Raw genomic sequence first — 19,367 nt, forward strand, 5'->3', positions numbered from 1 at the left:
TCGTATTATTTGCTCAGCATACAGGTTGAATAAGTATGGTGAAAGAATACAACCCTGTCTCACACCTTTCCCAATTTTAAAACATTCAGTGTTCCCACGTTCTGTTCGAACAACTGCTTCTTGGTCTAGGTACAAATATCTCAGAAAGTACCATGGTTGCCAGAAAAAGAAACAGATCTGTGTTGGAAGAAATACAGCCAGAATTTTCCTTAGAACCCAGGATGGTGAGACTTAGTCTTCATACTTTGGAAATACTATCAAGAGGAACCAGTCCTTGGAGAAGGACATTATACTTAGTAAAGTGGAGGGTCACCAAAAAAAGAGGAAGTGGTTTGACACAGTGGTAGCAACAATGGGCTCAAGTGTAACAAAAGTAGTGAGGATGGTGCATGACTAGGTAGTATTTCATTCTATTGTGCATAGGGTCACTATGAGTCAGAACTGACTCGATGGTACCTAACAACAAAAACTCCCATTGATATTGAGTTGATTTGACTCGCAGTGGCCCTATTGGACAGAGTAGGATTGCTCTTTAGAGGTTCTGAGATTATAATTCTTTATTGTAGCAGACAGCCTCATCTTTCTTCCATGGAGTAGCTGCAAGGTTTGAACCAACAACCTGGTGGTTAGAAGCCCAATGCATAGCCCACAGTGCCACTAATACCAATCTAGTGGAGGGAAGACCCATACAAAAGTCATTCTAATACAAGGCAGCATGCAGTAAGAGGATCTGATGAGGTTCTAAGTGAGTGGTGAGTGTGTGTGTGTAGATTAATTCTGTTTGTGGCAAGAGCTGAGGATATTCTGGAAGAGGTAGGATGTGAGTCAGGTCTTGAGAAATGAATATTTATCAAGGTATACATGAAAGGTATACAGGAAAGTAGTTAAATTTTGTATTACTTTGCCTTATTAGCAGATGTGACTATATGAATGTGTACCAGCCTCCAATTCTTTTTTTTTTTCGTAAAGTTTTTATTGTGAATGAGTGATTAGTTTACATGGGGGTACATCAGTTTTACATTTATCATTTCATTGCAATAATTACAATCTCTCCTCTGTGCATCATCATTCAACAGCATTTGTTTCTATTCCCTCTGTTGTTTTTGTTTTGGTGGGGAGATATACACAAAAACACTCAGGAATATATAATCATTTAAACAACCAAAGGACAAATTCTGCAAGCCTGCCCCCAGGCCACCAGCAACTGGCTGCCAGCACACAGCCTTTCTCTTTCCATGAGTCTAGAGTCCTCAGCTACTCTCTCTCCATGAGCTCATCTCTGCCTCCATCTCTGGCTTCTCTGGATAGGGTACCACATTCTGCTCATGCTCCTCTCTCTCAATGGTACTAGGGTTCTCTGTTCCTGGACTGAACAAGATTAACTCCTCTCCTCTTTACAGTTGTGACCGTCACAATTAGTCATGATAGCAATTACTATTGCTATCATTCTTATGATTCAATAGTGAATCATAAGAATCTTAGCCCCATATCCTTTCACCAGACCAGTCTAGACAAGATGCAAACTATTCGGTGGGGATTCTACCTTCCCCCACACACTCTGAAACTAAACTCCCTCTTGAAAACTTGTAAGCCAGTCACTGCACACCTTTATAGCCCCTTCCATTTTAGGTAGCCAATGTCTAAGTTGCCTGTCTCTATCAACCCTGTATACAGAGGGGATAGGATTGATACTTGATGTGAAGACTCCTTTTGTCTCCGTTGGTATTTTGAGCTAGTACATCCATAACTGGAAGTCAAGTACATCAAATTGTAGCAACTTATACTTGTTTCCTTTATCTTTTATCTTCCTCTATTTGAGTTCTTATCATAAAGCCATCGAAGCCAGGTCAAATGGGTACTATCTGCATGTTTGGGTATTCTTGTGTGTCTCTCCCATCACTTCGCATCAGCAGGCACTTTCTTCTCAGCTCCAGCCTTCTGTGGCTATGTCAGGAGTCCACAGATCTCACCACACTTTGAACCAGCCAACACCTTCTCTTCTGTCTTTCATCTCCAGATCCACAGGAATCTATGGAATGTGGTCAAACTTGGCTCATAGCTTCATTGCTGCCTTCCCCTCTCTTCCACTCACCAGGAGCCCAATGTGGTTGCCAGAAAGCTTACTTGCCTGCTCATGTGTTCCCTATGGGTTTCAGTCTTGGAGGGGTATTTGTCCTGAAGGGACTTGATTGGTTGCCTTGATGGCTTGCCTGTGAACAACTTGCTTGTTCTTGCAGTAGCCAACCAAACTGCCATTTTTGTTTTGGATTTTTCCTGCTGGTCTTTCTTTCAAGAAGTATCTTCTGTTCCTCTAGCAGGCTTGTCTGCTTGTCCTTTCAAGTAGGAATGTCTCATCACAGTAGGTTCTGGATGGGGCTTCATCTAAGGTCCTATAGACTACAAAGGTTCTGCAGGAAGCCTATTTCACTGGGCAAATTCTAGAAACCCTTTTAGGTATTCCAATCAGTTATAGGCTGAAGATGGGCTTACAAGCTTTCTGTAATCATGTTTTCTTATATTCCTTTCTATCCCACTCAGGTGTCTATTTTACAGTAGTAACCAGCCTCCAATTCTTAAAAGAAAAAGCTTACCTTTTATGATAGATCCACAGACTCCAATTACAAGTGCAGCAAGGTGGTACAAGGGCAGAGCGGTATAAATGACATCATCTTCCTTAATCCCGATTGTTGTAGTTAAACTGACTCCATGCCATAGGCGTTGGTGATTGATCACAGCTGCTTTCGGGAGACCTTTGCAAAGATACAAGTGAATCCATGAAGGAGGAAAGAGTCACATAAACATTAACCCAATCCTCTCCTGAAGTCTGCTCTGTTGTCCATTTATACTTGATTTTCCATTATATATGGACTCTTGGTGTGCTGTTATAGGATAAGCACTGGACTTTGAATCACAAGGTCAGTGGTTCAAACTCACTAGCTGCTCCTTGAAAAGCCTATACTGGGTCACTATGAGTCAGAAACTACTCAACAGAAGCATACATTATATATTGATTCTGAATCTAACATAATTAAACTATAATAATTGTTTTCTAAAATTTTAACATAAAATTCTAAATATTCTAAAGAATTCTAACAAAAATTCCAACAAGAGTTCTAACAATTCAGTGTCAAATTTCATCCATTACCTTAGTTATATTTTGGAGTTCTTGGATAATTTCTTTATCTGCTCTATGCCAATGGGAGAAAGACAGGCATAGCCTGGAGAAACCCAAATGGGATCATATGCTATAAAGTAAGATCAATTCCACAGGCAAAGAGTAAAATTCCCCAAAGTATTAGTTAACTGATTAAGTTTTACTAAAGAGCGAGAACACTTGAAAATCTAACCCAACAGTTAACTCCTTCCAAATTGGTTCCTTTAAATGAGATCCTCTCTGTATTTTTACCTGTGGTTCCTGAGGTATAAATGTATAGGGCAGGAGAGGAAAATGCGACTTCAGACCTCCAAGACTCTGGGGTAGGTTCAGTTGACACTTCATCCACCTTGTCCAGGAAAGGGTCAATCCCATCCGTGTTAGAAGTTCTGCTCACATAATAGACGGACACACCATCTTTTTTCAGACTCGGCAGCACCTCTTCAACAGCTGCTTGTAGCTCTTAATAAGGAAAAAAATACCCAAACTATATTTAGGGTCCTAATAGTACAAGCTTCATTGTCATTTTGCTTTCAGTATAGTTTTTGCTAAAATATGTGGACATGAAAAATGATGTTTATAATCAGACAATTTTGAAAACATGGGCCAATAAGAGCTATGGAAGGGAGCAAAAGTAATGCAGGGCAAAAGAGACTGGGAGTGTTGTGATGGGGTGGATTTAGCTGGGGGTGTGGGTAGGGCCGTATACAGGTAACATTAAGTAATGCTCATTGAAGGATGATATTTAAATAGTCACTATACACTGCATCAATACATCTTGATTGCATGTTTGATCAATTTCAGATAGAATAAGTTGGTAGAATTCTTCTATTTCATTCTCATTGGCTTTAGTGGTTGATGTGTAAATTTGAATAATAGTGGTATTAACTGATATTCCTTGTTGTTGTTGTTGTCAAATGCTATCGAGTCGATTCTGACCCATAGCAACCCTGTATAAGATTTCCAAGGAGCAGCTGGTGAGCTTGAACCACCACCTTGCAGTGCAAGGCTTTGCAGCCTGGCGCATTAACCCACAGCCTCACACCAGGACTCCTTGTAGGCACATGGATATTATCCTATCACAGAGAGTATTATACCTCATGACTGATCTGGATATGTTCTTTTTGACAGTGAATACAACACCATTCCTCTTTAATTTGTCATTCCAGGCAAAGTAAACCATGTGGTTGTCAGATTCAAAATGGCCAATACCAGTCCATTTCAGCTCACTAATGCCTAAAATACCCATGTTTATGCATTCCATTTCATTTTTGACCATTTACAATTTTCCTAGATTCATACTTCGTACATTCCCTGTTCCAATTATTAAGATGTATTGATCATTACTGCTGACTGGAATGCAAAGGTTGGGAACAAAGAGGAAGCATCAATAGTTGGGAAATACGACCTTGGTGATAGAAATGATGCTGGAGATCACATGATAGAATTCTGCAAAATCAATGATTTTGTTCCTTTCAAATACCTTCTTTAGACAGAATAAGAGATGATCATACAGATGGACCTCACCATATAAAATACATAGAAATCATATTGACTACATCTGTGGAAAGAAATGATAGAAGAGCTCTATATCAACAGTCAAAACAAGTCCAGGGGCAGATTGTAGAACAGACCATCAATTGCTCATATGAAAATTCAAACTGAAGCAAAAGAAAATGAAAACAAGTCCACGAGAGCCAAAATAGGACCTTGAATATATCCTACCTGAATTTAGAAATCATCTGAAGAACAGATTTGTTACATTAAACACTAAAGACTGAAGACCAGAAAAGTTGTGGGATGACATCAAGAACATCATACAGGAAGAAAACAAAAAGTCATTAAGAAGACAAGACAGAAGGAAAAGATCAAAATGTATGTCAGATGAGACACTGAAACTTGCTCTCCAGCATAGAGATGCTAAAGCAAATGGAAGAAATGAGGAGGTCCAAGAGCTGAACAGAAAACTTCAAAGGACTGAGAAAACAAAGTCCAATAAGACAATAAAATGTGCAAAGATCTGATGTCAGAAAACCAAAAAGAAGGGACATGCTCAGCATTTCTCAAGCTGGGGGAACTGAAGAAAAAATTCAAGCCTTGACTTTTGTTATTGAAGGATTCTATGGTCAAATTATTGAATGATGCAGAAAGCATCAAAAGAAGATGGAAGGAATATATAGAGTCACTGTACCAAAAGGAAATAGTTGATGTTCAACTGTTTCAAGAGCTAGCATGTGATCAAGAGCCAACAACACTGAAGGAAGAAGTCCAAGGTGCATTGAAGGAATTGGCAAAGAACAAGCTCCAGGAAATGATGGAGTAAAAATTTTAATCTTTCAAGAAAGTGAGGCGGTACAGGAGGCACTAACTCATCTATGCCAAGAAATTTGGAAGACAACTATCTGGCCAGCTGATTGGAAGAGATCCATATTTGTGCCCATTCCAAAGAGAGATGACCCAACAGAATGTGGAAATCATCGGACAATATCGTTGATATCCCATGCAAGTGAAGTTTTACTAAAGGTAAACAGAAAAGGATGCAAGCATACATTGGCAGAGGACTTCCAGAGGTTCAATCTGGATGAAGAAGAGGACCTGGAATGACGGACATCATTGCTGATGTCCGATGGATTTTAGCTAAAGGCAGTGAATACCAGAAAGATATTTATCTGTGCTTTATTGACTATGCAAAGGCTTTTAATTGTGTGGATCATGACAAGCTATGGACAACATTGTGAAGTATGACTATTCTGGAACACTTCATTGTGTTCATGAGGAATCTGTACCAGGACCAAGTTGTTCAAACAGAACGTAGGAATACTGAATGGTTTAAACTTAAGAAAGGTGTGTGACAGGGTTGTATTCTTTCACCATGCTTATTCAACCTGCATGCTGAGAAAACAATTTGAGAAGCTGGGTTCTGTGAAGAAAAATATGGCATCAGGATTGGAGGAGGACTCATTAACAACCTGCGATATGCAGATGATACAACCTTGCTTGCTGAAAGTGAAGAAGACTTAAAACTGATGAAGACGAAAGACCACAGCCTTTGGTATGGATTGCATCTCAGTGTAAAGAAAACAAAAATTCTCACCACTGGACCAATAAACAGCATTCTTATCACTGGAGAAAACATTGAAGTTGTCAAGGACTTCATTTTCCTGGGATCAACTATCAACACTCATGGAAGCAGCAGTCAAGAGATCAAACGACATACTGCATTAGACAAATCTGCTGCACAAGACCTTTTTAAAGTGTTGAAGAGCAAAGATGTCAACTTGAAGACTAAGGTGCGCCTGACCCAAGCCATGGTGGTTTCAATAACCTCTTATGCATGTGAAAGTTGGACAGTGAATAAGGAAGAACGTAGAAGAATTGATGCATTTGAGTTATAGTGTTGGAGGAGACTATTGAAAGTACCATGGGCTGACAAAAGAACCAATAGATTCGTTTTGGAAGAAGTACAGCCAAAGTACTCCTTGGAGGCCAAGATGGCCAAACTTTGTCTCTCATACTTTAGACATATTGTCAGTAGGGACCAGTTGCTGGAGAAGGAGATCATGTTTGGTAAAGTGGAAGGTCAGAGAAAAAGAGGAAGGGCTCAACAGAGATGGATTGGCAAAGTGGCAGCATCAATGGGCTCAAGCGTCGTAACAATTGTGAGGTTAGTCCAGGATCGGGCAGTGTTTCATTCTGTTGTATCACTGTGAATCAGTACTGACTCAATTGCACCTAACAACAACAACAATACACTGCATACGGTAACTAACTCTAGTAAAGTCCTTTAAGTGTAATGGTGTGGCACTGCAAGATAAACATTGGAATGCTAACCTCAAGGTTTGCAGTCCAAATGACCATCTGCTCGTCAGAAACCCGATACAGGTTTGCCATGAATTGGAACTGACTGGACAGCACTTAGCAACAACAACAAAATTACAACTTTACTTTGATTTTGTACTTTCTGGGCTAATAAAATGTGTATCTATTCTGTGACTTGCTGCCACTTTGCCAATCCATTTTGGTTGGGCTCTTCCTCTTTTTCTCTGACCCTCCACTTTACCAAACATATCCTCTCCAGCAACTGGTCCCTCCTGACAATATGTCCAAAGTATGAGAGACAAAGTTTGGTCATCCTGGCCTCCAAGGAGCACTCTGGGTGCACTTCTTCCAACACAGATCTGTTGGTTCTTTTGTCAGCCCATGGCACTTTCAATATTCTCCTCCAACACCATAACTCAAAACATCAATTCACTGTCCAACTTTCACATGCATATGAGGTTATTGAAAATACCATGGCTTGGGTCAGGCGCACCTTAGTCCTCAAGCTGACATCTTTGCTCTTCAACACTTTTAAAAGTGTTGAAAACAATACATTATTTGATTTCTTGACTGCTGCTTCTTGACTGTGAGGATTTTTTTGTTTCTTCTTTACATTGAGATGCAATCCATACTGAAGGCTGTGGTCTTTGATCTTCATCAGTAAATATTTTAAGTCCTCTTCACTTTCAGCAAGCAAGGTTGCATCATCTGCATGATTGCAGGTTGTTAATGAGTCTTCCTCCAATCGTGATGCCATTTTTTTCTTCACATAACCCATCTTCTCAGATTATTTGCTCAGCATCCAGGTTGAATAGTATGGTGAAAGAATACAACCCTGTTGCACACCTTTCTTAATTTTAAACCATTCAGTGTTCCCAGGTTCTATTTGAACAACTGCCTTTTGGTTCCTGTACAGATTCCTCATGAGCTCAATTAAGTGTTCCAGAATAGTCATACTTCACAATGTTGTCCACAGTTTTTCATGATACACAAAATTAAAAGCCTTTGTGTAGTCAATAAAGTAGAGGTAACCATCTTTCTGGTATTCTCTGCTTTCAGCCATGATCCATCAGACATTAGCAATGATATCTCTCATTCCACATCCTCTTTTGAATCCAGCTTGAACCTCTGGAAGTTCTCTGTCAATGTATGCTTGCAGCCGTTTCTGTATTACCTTTAGTAAAACTTTACTTGCATGGGTTATCAAAGACAATGATTTCGGCACGGTCACCTCTCTTTCGAATGGAAACAAATACGGATTTCTTCCAATCAGTTGGCCAGATAGTGTCTTCCAAATTTCTTGGCATAGATGAGTGAGTTCCTCCAGTGCTGCCTCACTTTCCTGAAAGATTTCAATTTTTATTCCATCAATTCCTGGTGCCTTGTTCTTTGCCAGTGTCTCATTGTTTGCCATTACCTTTAGTGCACCTTGAATTTTTTCCTTCAGAATCATTGACTCTTTCTTATCACATGCTACCGTTTGAAATGGTTAAACATCAACCATTTCCTTTTGGTACAGTGACTGTGTATTTCTTCTATCTTCTTTTGATGCTTTCTGCATCATTCAATAATTTGCCCAGAGAATTAGTCTATATTGCAAGTCGAGGCTTTAATTTTTTCTTCAGTTTCCTCAGCTTCAGAAAAGCTGAGCATGTTCTTCCCTTCTGGCTTTCTAACTCCAGGTTATTGCACATTTCGTTATAATATTTGACTTTGTCTTCTCAAGCTGATCTTTGAAATTTTCTGTTCTACTCTTGTGCCTCCTCTTCTTATATTTGTTTTATCATCTTTACACTGGATAGCAAGTTTCAGAGTTTTTCTGACATCCATTTTGATCTTTTTCTTCTTTTTGTCTTCTTAATGACCTTTTGCTTTCTTCCCGTATAATGTTCTTGATGTCATCTCACAATTCTTTTGGTCTTTGGTCTTTATTGCCTAATGCATCAAACCTGCTCTTCAGACGATATCTAAATTCAGGCGGGATATATTTGGCTCTGTTGGATTTGTTTTCATTTTCTTCAGCTTCAGTCTGAATTTGCATGTGAGTAATTGATGGTCTGTTCCACAATTACTCTACCCCTAGCCTTGTTTTGGGTGATGATATGGAGCTTTTCCACCATTTCTTTCCACAGATGTAGTAGACTTGATTTCTGTGTATTCCATCTGATGAGGTCCATGTGTATAATCATCTTTTATGCTGTTTATAAAAGGTATTTGAAATGAACAAATCATTGGTCTTGCAGAATTCCATCATGAGATCTCTAGCATCATTTCTGTCATCAGGCCATATTTTACAACTATTGACCCTTCCTCGTTGTTTCTAATCTTTGCATTCCAGTTTCCAGTAGTTACCAATACATCTTGATTGCATGCTTGTGATCAATTTCAGAGTGAGGAATTTGGTAGAATTCTTCAATTTCATTCTCACTAGCTTTAGTGGTTGGTGTGTAAATTTGAATAATAGTGGTATAAACTGGCCTTTCCTGTAGGCACATGGATATTTCCCTATTACAGGCAGCCTTGTATTTCAAGACAGCTCTTGATACGTTCTTTCTGATGATGAATGTGTTGCCATTTCTCTTCAATTTTTTCATTCCCAGCATAGTAAGCCATGTGATTGTCAGATTCAAAATGCCCAATACCAGTCTATTTCAGCTCACTAATGCCTAGGATATCGATGTTTATGTGTTCCATTTCATTTTTGACAATTTCTAATTTTCCTAGATTTATACTTCATACATTCCATGCTCTGATTATTAATGGATGTTTACAGCTATTACTCTTCATTTTTAGTTGTTCCCCATCAGGAAATCAAGTCCAGAAGGCTTAACTCCATTTGCATCATCATGGTCAACTACACTTTGAAGAGGCAGCTCTTCCCCGGTTGCATTTTGAGTGCTTTCCAACCAGAGGGGCTCATTTTCTGCCATTATATCTATCTAACAGTGTTTCACTGCTATTCATAAGGTTTTCAGTGTAAATATTCGGAAGTTGACCGTCTCTCTTTCTTCCTAGTCTGTCTTCATCTGGAAGCTTATCTGAAAATTGTCCTCTGTGGGTGACCCTGCTGGTATTTAAAATACCCGTGGCATAGCTTCCAGAATCACAGCAACATACAAGCTACCACAGTATGACAAACTGACAGATGAGTGGTGGATTTTGCCCCTAGAATCTTTCAACATTGCAAGTTGAGGTTTGGCTTTTTTCTTCTGCTCCCTCAGTTTGAGAAATGCTGAGCATGTTCTTCCATTTTGGTTTTCTAACTACAAATCTTTGTACATTTCATTATAATATTTGACTCTTCTCAAACTGCCCTTTCAAATGTCCTATTCGGCATCCTTACCTCCTCATTTCTTCCATTTACTTTAGCATCTGTATGCTGGAGAGTAAGTTTCAGAGTCTCTTCTGACATCTATTTTGATCTTTTTCTTTTTTTATTTGTCTTCTTAATGATCTTTTGCTTTCTTCCTGTATAATGTTCTTGATGTCATCCCCCAACTCTTCTGGTCTTCGGTCATGAGTGTCTTACGCATCAAATCTGCTCTTCAGATGATCTTTAAATTCAGATTGGATATGTTCAAGGTTGTATTTTGGCTTTGTTGGAGTTGTTTTATTAATTTTCTTCAACTTCAGTCTGAGTTTTCATATGGGCAATTGATGGTCTTATTTTGGCTAATGATATGGAACTTTTCCACCGACTCTTTCCACCTGTGTAGTCAATTTGATTTCTGTGTATTCCATCTGATGAGGTCCATGTGTGTAATTGTCTTCTATGTTATTTTAAAAAAAGGTATTTGCAATGAAAAAGTCATTGGTCTTGAAAAATTCTTTCATGTGATCTCCAGCATGTTTCTATGACCAAGGCCATATTTTCAAACTGCTGGTCATTCCTCTGTTTCCAACCTTTGCATTCCAATTGCTAATAATTATCAATACATCTTGATTACATGTGCAGTCAGTTTCAAAATGAGGAAGTTGGTTGTTGTTGTTTTGTTTTTAAGTGCCATTGAGTAAATTCCGACTCTTAGGACCCTGTATAGGGTTTCCAAGGAAAAGCTGGTGGGTTTGAACTGCTTACCTTGTGGTTTGCTGTCCAGTGCTGATCCTTTAGTGCCACACCAGGAATCCAAAGAAGTTGGTAGAATTCTTCAATTTCATCATCACTGGCTTTAGTGGTTGGTGCATAAATTTGAATAATAGTTGTATTAACTGGTATTCTTGTGTTGTTGTTGTTGTTAAGTGCCATCGAGTCGGGTCCGACCCGTAGCGACCCTGTACAGGGTTTCCGAGGGTGTAAATCTTTACGGGAGTAGAAAGCCTCATCTTTCTCCCGCGGAGCGCCTGGTAGTTTCGAACCGCCACTTTAATCTGTGATTTTGCCACCCTATTGTGGGCAGTTTGGAATAACAGTATTTAATAACCTAGCTTGTAATATATACATCCAACAGGATGCATATCAGAACACTGATCAGATAATGAAAAAGTATACCGCTTCATCCATCCTTTAAACTGCTCTGAGGTTAGAAAGATGTTTGATTAAGGCTAAATGACACAGAAGTAAATTATCTTTAATAGGAAAATATACGAAGCTATATAATTTACTTGGTATCGTCATTTCTCTAGGTTAAAGTTCTTGCTTATGTGAACTCTTGCTTTCTAAAAGGCCTGGAATCAAGGGTAATCATTCATCATGAGGTTATCAGGTCAGACTAGATTATACAACGAGATCGCACTAGGTAATCTAGAACTGTTACAATCAGATATCAGTAAGCAACCATGTTATCTACCTACCAACTATCTCTTTCCTATTTCTCAGAGGCTAAGGGGAGGTCCTTTTCAGATACTGGCCCATGACAGTCACTATGAGAAGGCCTGGCAACGCAGTGGGTTATGAGTTTGGCTGCTCACTGCAAGATCAGCAGTTTGAATCTAATAAGTCACTTTGCAGAAGAAAGGTGATGCTTTCTGCTTCCATAAAGATTCATAGTGTCAGAAGCACTACACAGGGCTGCTATGATTCAGAGCTGACTAGATGTCACATAACCACCACCTCCACCATCACACTCATTATGAAGTACCTGGGTGGTACAAATGGCCAACATGATCAAATGCTAATCAAAAGGCTAGAGGATTGAGTCCACACAGAGGCACCTCAGAAGAAAGGTCTGGTGATCGCCTTCTGCAAAAATGAACACTTGAAGACCCTACAGAGCATAGTTCTACTCTGACACACATGGGACAGCTATGAGTCAGAGCTGAGTCAATGGCAAAGAGTACTAGTCCTGGCACACTCATTACTTATGCACAATAATCCTAACTCTAATCATATCCTTGATGCTCTGGTAGCGTGGTGGTTACGAATCAGGCTGCTAACCTCAGGGTCAGCAGTTCGAAACTACCAGCTGTTGCACGGGAGAAAGATGAAGACTTCTTCTCCTGTAAAGATTTACAGCCTCGGAAACCCTGTGCAGGGTTGCTATGAGTTGGAACCGACTCCACGGCACATAACAACAACAACAACAATCATCTCCTTCAGATTAAGTAACATTAACAGCTGAGTCAAAGTTAATTTTCACTTCTTTTCCTTCTTCTTGTTTCTAACAAGAAGCCTTCCCCCACTTACTAGCTTGTTCTTGAATGGAAATACACAATAAGACTTCCCTCTCGGTGGTTCAAGCTCACCAGTCGCTCCTTGGAAACCCTATGCAGGGTTGCTATGGGTCGGAACCGACTCGACGGCACTTCACAACAACAATAACCCTTCATTGCAACCTTTAGTTATGAGCAAGGCAAAAGATCATTTTTATAACATCTTTCAGTTAGCTCTCCATTCTGCCCTTGGTATACTTGGTTGAGAATCCAGTCCTTGAATACCCCATTCATTTCGTGCCCTCTTTATTGTCCCAATAACAGACCTCTCTACTATGGTCTGAACCCACCCTTTGCTCAGCACCTCCTGCCGCTTTCTGCTTCTCTGGCAGAAAGCCACCTAGACATGGAGGCAGAAACTCTCTCCTACAGGACACTTGCTGGAGCGACTGAACACAGACACTTTAGGAGTCTTTGGGAGGTGTAGTAAATTTGGCCTGGGAATTTTCCCACATCAGGATATATTTGGTTCTGTTACATCATTTTTCATGCCTTCACACCACAATCCAGTGGTTTTTAAGCTCCTGGGAGAAAACTTGCTACAATCAACCAGAATGTTGGAATTGTGTAACTCAGCAAACATTTCTTGAGTGCCTATTTTGTATGAAGCATTAACTCACTGCCATAGAGTTGATTACAACTCATAGAGCAGAATACTCCATAGGGTTTCTGAGACTGTAAATCTTTATGGGAGCAGATAATTTCACCTTTCTCCCTCAGAACAGCTGGTGGGTTTGAACTGCTGACCCTGTGGCTAACAGCTCAATGCTTAATTCACTGCACCACCAGTGTTCCTTTACTATGCATTCCCCAAGCCAAACCAAACCCACTACCATCCAGTTGATTCTGACTCTAAACAGTGGTGGTTATGTGCTGTGGACTCAGTTCCGACTCATAGCGATTCTGTATAAGGTTTCCGAGGCTGTAAATCTTTACAGAAGCAGAAAGTCTCATCTTTATCCTGTGGCACAGCTAGTAGATTCGAACTAGCTCATCTTGAGGTTAGCAGTCCGATTCGTAACTACTACGCTGCCAGAGCTCCTTACTCTAAGCATTTGTTGTTGTTATGTGCCGTGGAATCGGTTTCGACTCATAGTGACCCTGTACAGTAGTAGGGCATTATTTAAAGATGGACTCTGACTCTAAGCATTTGCTATTGTTGTTGCTGTGTTAAGTGCTGTTGAGTCAGTTCTGACTCTTAGAGACCCTGTTTCTGAGGAGTGGTTGGTGGATTTGAACCTCCGACCTTGTGGTTAGCAGTCCAGTTCTTATCCTACAGTGCTACACCAGGACAGGACTCTAAGCATTACTAGGACATTATTCAAAGATCAAAGAGAGAAGTCCAAGTTTTGGGGCACTCAAAGCACAGCGAGGCAACTCATCTAAATTATTCTTTCAGTAGCCCACTCAAAAGAGTGGAGTTCAGACTGTTTCAGCAGCTAAGTGCATGAACCTACTGACTCCTTCATAAGCTTTATGAGAATCCCTGACCTTTACATGTACTCCAGAACTGGACAAAGAGCTTGAACTCAGTAGCTCTTACTAACTCACAAGCCTGACAATCTGTACTGAAATTCAAGTGTAGAATCAAGCTCTGTTGAATTGTTGCCCCAAGGTTCCTAAGGTTTGCCACATTTAAGTCTAATGCTCAGATGTTGTTAGTAAGTGCTGATGAGGTGGTTCTGATTCATAGTGACCCTGTGTAGGGTTTCCGAGGAATGGTTGGTGAGCTTGAATCACCAACATTCTGGTTCAAACCATCCTTGCAGTATAGTTCATTAACCAGAAGCCACACACCAGGACTGCAATATACTAAAAACTGCTCTGGATAGTGAGGAAAACATTTGGGTTCTGTCCCAAATTTCTGCTGTTAATTATTCACGAGATCGGGGTAATAGTTATCACCCTTAAGGACCTTTGTTCTTCTGTCAAAGAACTGGATGAAACTAAACTGGTTATTTCTTAAAGCCTAGCCCTCAAGTCATCCTCATCAAAATCATGTGGGGGTTGGGTGGGCTTGGCTACAAAAGTACACATTCCTGGGCCCTCCTATTGTCCTAGTGACCAGTGTTTTAGGGGATTGGATTTAGTAGTCTGGTTTAAAAAAATAAACTTCCTAGACCATTCTTAGGCTCATTATAATTTCTTCGATTCTTTAAAATACTTTCTAACCCTAATTTCAAAGAACTAAAGCTCTGTGCATTCAACAAAATACACCTGGGCAAGTTTCCTAAACACACAGTCTTGTTTATGTTATCTCCTTTACAGTAACTGTTTCAGTGCAGAGTGGGATCCTGCATTTTTCACAAAGGTATCCTGGTGATTTGAAAATGCTAAAAGCTCCCAAAGGTCTGCCCTCTGTCAAAGGCCACTTCACTGCCACAGAACATCTTGTGTCCACGGGGGACTCTGGTTCAAGTTTGACTTGAATATAAGAATTTCATTGCAGTCTTCATGGGCACCGACTTAGACAGAATGTCCTATCACAGAGGACCATTGTCTGCATGGAGCGTAAACCCCCTGGTTATGATTCTGAACACATTACAGAACTAGCTATGCTCTGTTACAACTCTAGTCAATACTGAAATGACTCAAAACCAAAAGATAACAAAATGCCCTCAGCTGCCATGGAGTCAATTCTGACTCCGGGGAATTCCAGGTGCTTCAGAGGAGAACTGTTCTCCATAGAATTTTTAGGGATCACTAAGCTTTTTAAATCACCAGGCTTTTCTTTTGAGGTGCCTCTGGGTAGACTCCAACCTTCCAGTTAGCAACTGAGTGTTAGTTGTTATAACTACCTTGGGACTCCTGAAACTCTGTCACAGTCATTTAAAGCTGGACTTCCTTTTCAGTAAAACTCCAAGTAAAACTCCAACCCACAATCAATGCCCTGGGAGCAGTAGTCAAGACAGCAGATCACACTGGAGAAATTGCTGCAAACGTCCTCTTTAAAAGGTCAAAATGCAAAGACAGTGTCAAAAAAGTACATAGGGTCACTTAGAGATTGGTTTGCCTGATCTAAGTCACTGTATTTTCAATCATCTAATATACTCCTGGGAGTCCTGGTGTGGTGCTACAAGATAATGTGCTTGAGTGCAAGGTGTGTTTGTACTGCAACGTTGGCAGTTCAAGTCTACCAGCCGCTCCTTGGAAATGCTATACAGGGTCCCTATGAGTCAGAACTGACTCGATGGCACTTAACAACAACACCAATACACTCCTTGGAAATCCTATACAGGGTCACCATGAGTTGGAATCAACTTGACAGCACTTAACAAAAACATATACATATGAAAACTGGAAATGAATAAGGAAAACTAGAAAATAATTGATGTATCTGAATTATGGTGTTGAATATACTTTGAATCCAAAGTATATTCAAAGTATATTGAATATACTTTGGATTGCCAGAAGAATCAGCAAATCTATCTGTCTTGGAAAAATGCTCCTTAGAGTGAGGCTGGGGAGACTTCAGCTCCCATACTTTGGGCATGTTATCAGGAGAGACCAGTCCTTAGAGAAGGACATCATGCTTGATAAAGTAGAGGGCAGTATAAAAAGAGAAAGACCCTCAATGAGATGGATTGACACAATGGGCTCATAGACCATGAGCTCAAACATCGGAAGGACTGAGGATGGTGCAGGACTGAGCAGTGCTTTGTTCTGTTGTACATAGGGTCCTAGGGGTTGGAACCAACCAAACAGCACCTCACAACCACCACCACCAAGCAATTTGATGTGCCTCACTGACTTCTGGAATACCAAACAAGGAGGTAAGTAGTAGTTTAATGTCTCCTGAAGCGGGTACGAAGATCACTGTCCTAATACTTCCAGTCAGCTGATTAAGTAATAGGCTTAAGAGAATCTTCTAGTTACAAAGTAGGGAGAATTTTTCGTGCCCCGCCCCAGGCAAACAAGAATTGTTATGTAGTTGAAAACACATTTATTGATGGACTTCCTCTTTAAATAATTTGACTGCCTTTAACACAGTCACCCCTCCCAGACCTTTAAACCGTTTTTTGGGAGATTATTTTATACCTCATAAAACAGGTAAGCATCCTGATTTCCCACATCCTTTTTCTGAGCTATGAAATAAAGGTGAAAACCAGGTGGCTGCTTACTTGGTTTAGGCTGCTTCCAGCTCTAAAACTACATCCCTGAAGAGGAAGACAGTAGGATGAAGTGAAAGATCATGGTCTTTGAAATTGAGCAGTTTCCTCAAGTGTAAAATGGGAGGTTGTTGTTGTTGTTAAGTGCCGTCGAGTCAGTTCTGACCCATAGCAACCCTGTACAGGGTTTCCGAGGCTGTAAATCTTTACAGGAGCAGAACGCCTCATCTTTCTCCCTTGGAGCGGCTGGTAGTTTCGAACTGCTGGCCTTAAGGTTCGCAGCCCAATTCGTAACCACTACGCTACCAGAGGTTATAATACATTATATCCTGAGGTAACAAAAGCACCCAACATAGGGTTTGGTATAGAAAGGCAGTCCGGAAAGGTGGGATTTCCTGGCTCATTATGCCCCAATATCACCACTGATGCCTTTCAAACCACATTTAGTTAAATCTCCTCTTACAAGTAGAGCAAGCGACAACCTCTCTGGTCCTTACTTATGAGCAAAGGCTAGCCCTCTGGGAAGGGAAAACCACCTGCCAGTGAATACAGGTTCTCTGTTGCTTCCTCACTTGGATCCCCACTGTAGCATGCAGTTGTCTGGTTGAAGTGTGGTGGAGGCAACTCTAGAAATGAAGCGATCACCATCACTAACAATACACTGGGGCTCACAGTGGCACTGCAGCAGAACCCTAAAGTCTTCTTGGGGATCAGGTGGGGTCTCCTCTCTGCAGTGGGGAGCCCCGGATGCTAACCACACCTGAGAGCTGGAAGCAGCTGTGGAGACTGCCTTCCAAGGAAACCAGAGAACAGAGAGGTGAAGTGATTTTCCCAAAGCTACACACTGTAGCAACAGAAGTGAGGAAATCTCTCAGGACCCACTGGCTCTCACACCCTCTGCATTGAAATGTCAATGCTGTAAGTATTGGTGAGGAGTTTGGATTTAGGAGGTCCTGTCTCCCTCCTCTCTCCTTCTCCCTCCAGCGGAGTGACCTGGGTCATTAGGCTTCCTATGTCACAGGCCTGGATGGCTTCATCTATCAAGGTCGAACAATAAACCCTTCCTGTTTAAAAAATTAAAAGCAATACTGTATGTATATTGTTTAACAATGCCTGGTACAGAATGTTGTTGTTGTTAAGTGCCATCGAGTCGGGTCCGACCCATAGCGACCCTGTACAGGGTTTCCGAGGGTGTAAATCTTTACGGGAGTAGAAAGCCTCATCTTTCTCCCGCGGAGCGGCTGGTAGTTTCGAACCGCTGACCTTAAGGTTCGCAGCCCGATTCGTAACCACTACGCTACCAGAGCTCCTTAAGCTTCCACAATTGGTAGTTCTAAATCGATCATAAGAAGTCCTGGTGTGGCCCTGCTGGATAATGCGCTGGGCCGCAAGATCAGTTTGAGCCCCAAGGTTGGCAGTTCAAACCCACCAGCCGTTCCTCGGAAACCCTAAACAGGGTCGTTATGAGTCGGAAGCGACTCCTTGGCACTAACAATAACAACGATTATGAATCCGAATTTCAAGGCAACCTTGCCATTCCCTTCCTCTATACCCCAAGTACTGATCAGAACCTTGCTCATCAACCTCCCTACATCAGCCAGTGCTTGGTTAGCAAAGGCGCATAGATGGCCCAGTGCCAAGGTGAGGCGAGTCCAGTCCCCGGGGCTCACCTGGTGAGGTCAGTAGTACTTTCGCCCCGCAGCACTGGAAGCAGTGCAATAGGGACTTGGCGCGGATGTTGTAGTTGAGGCACGACATGGCACAGCCCAGCTTAGCCAACCCCAGCCACAGCCACACGTAGGCCGGCTCATTGCCCATAAAGAGCGCCACGCAGTCTCCCTGGCGCAGGCCGACGTGGTCGTGCAGCGCCCGCGCCACCTGATTGCTGCGCCGGTCCACTTGCGCGTAGGTGAGCGTCTCATCGCGAAAGAGGATAAAAGGCTTGTGTGGCGTCTTGCGCGCTTTCTCCAGGAAGATATCCAGGATGGTGCGCACTGGCCGCTGCTGTCCGTAGCTGCGCACCCTCCGCGCCATGCGTGCCACCCGGAGGAAGAAGGCCAAGTCCTTGAAGAAGTAGGGATAGCAGAAGTGCACCAGCAGCGGCAGGAGCAGCAACCCCGCCAGAGCGGTGTAGACCGCGGGCAGCATAACGGTGGCGGGGTCCCCTGTCCCGGTGAGGGCGGGGGGCGCACTCTGGGCGTACAGCTTTGCGCTGTGGTGGACTCCGGAGTGAAGGCGGGCGGACTGCGGGGAGGTGCTTGGCGATGGGAAGCTGGGCTTGAGGGAGGCTGGGGCGACAGAGAGGCGTCTTGGCTGTCAGCACCACTGTAGGCTTCTAGTTCAGGGCAGGTGGAGTTTTGTGCACGAACTGGTGTTCTGGGCGGGACCTGCCTGCTGAGTTCCCAGGAAGGTGGAGCGCAGTCCCCTGCACTTCAGGCCTGTCCTTGTGGCGCTCCCTGGCGGGAAGTTGGCTCTGCAGCTCGCAAGGGATCTTGACCTCGTTTTGCCTGAATTGGGAGATCTGGGGTCAAGTCTGGACTCCCTGCCTTTTTCTCCAGGTGGGAGAACATTATATCTTGGAGAAACATACTCCTTATCAAAATGGTGATGCTAAGATGGGAACGCTTATCTAGGAT

At 41.9% G+C, this 19,367-nt stretch overlaps 1 protein-coding gene across 2 annotated transcripts in view; it reads right to left on the reverse strand.

Moving 5' to 3' along the window:
* The window catches only part of LOC102814101 (very long-chain acyl-CoA synthetase-like), a 55,374-nt gene extending 36,291 nt beyond the window's left edge, over positions 1-19,083 (reverse strand). Inside the window, exons 1-3 of one of the 2 annotated variants that reach the window (XM_006831665.1) lie at positions 18,402-18,879; positions 3,407-3,616; positions 2,592-2,750 (exon numbers count right to left, since the gene is read on the reverse strand). In XM_006831665.1, coding sequence (XP_006831728.1) covers positions 2,592-2,750; positions 3,407-3,616; positions 18,402-18,879 — 847 coding nt within the window. Of the gene's footprint in view, positions 1-2,591; positions 2,751-3,406; positions 3,617-18,401 lie in introns of both variants that reach the window. The other variant, XM_006831666.1, reaches the window with a different exon arrangement.
* Between the last annotated feature and the right edge of the window lie 284 nt (positions 19,084-19,367).

This window comes from Chrysochloris asiatica, unplaced genomic scaffold, assembly GCF_000296735.1.
Source record: "Chrysochloris asiatica unplaced genomic scaffold, ChrAsi1.0 scaffold00004, whole genome shotgun sequence".
Taxonomy (NCBI): domain Eukaryota; kingdom Metazoa; phylum Chordata; class Mammalia; order Afrosoricida; family Chrysochloridae; genus Chrysochloris; species Chrysochloris asiatica.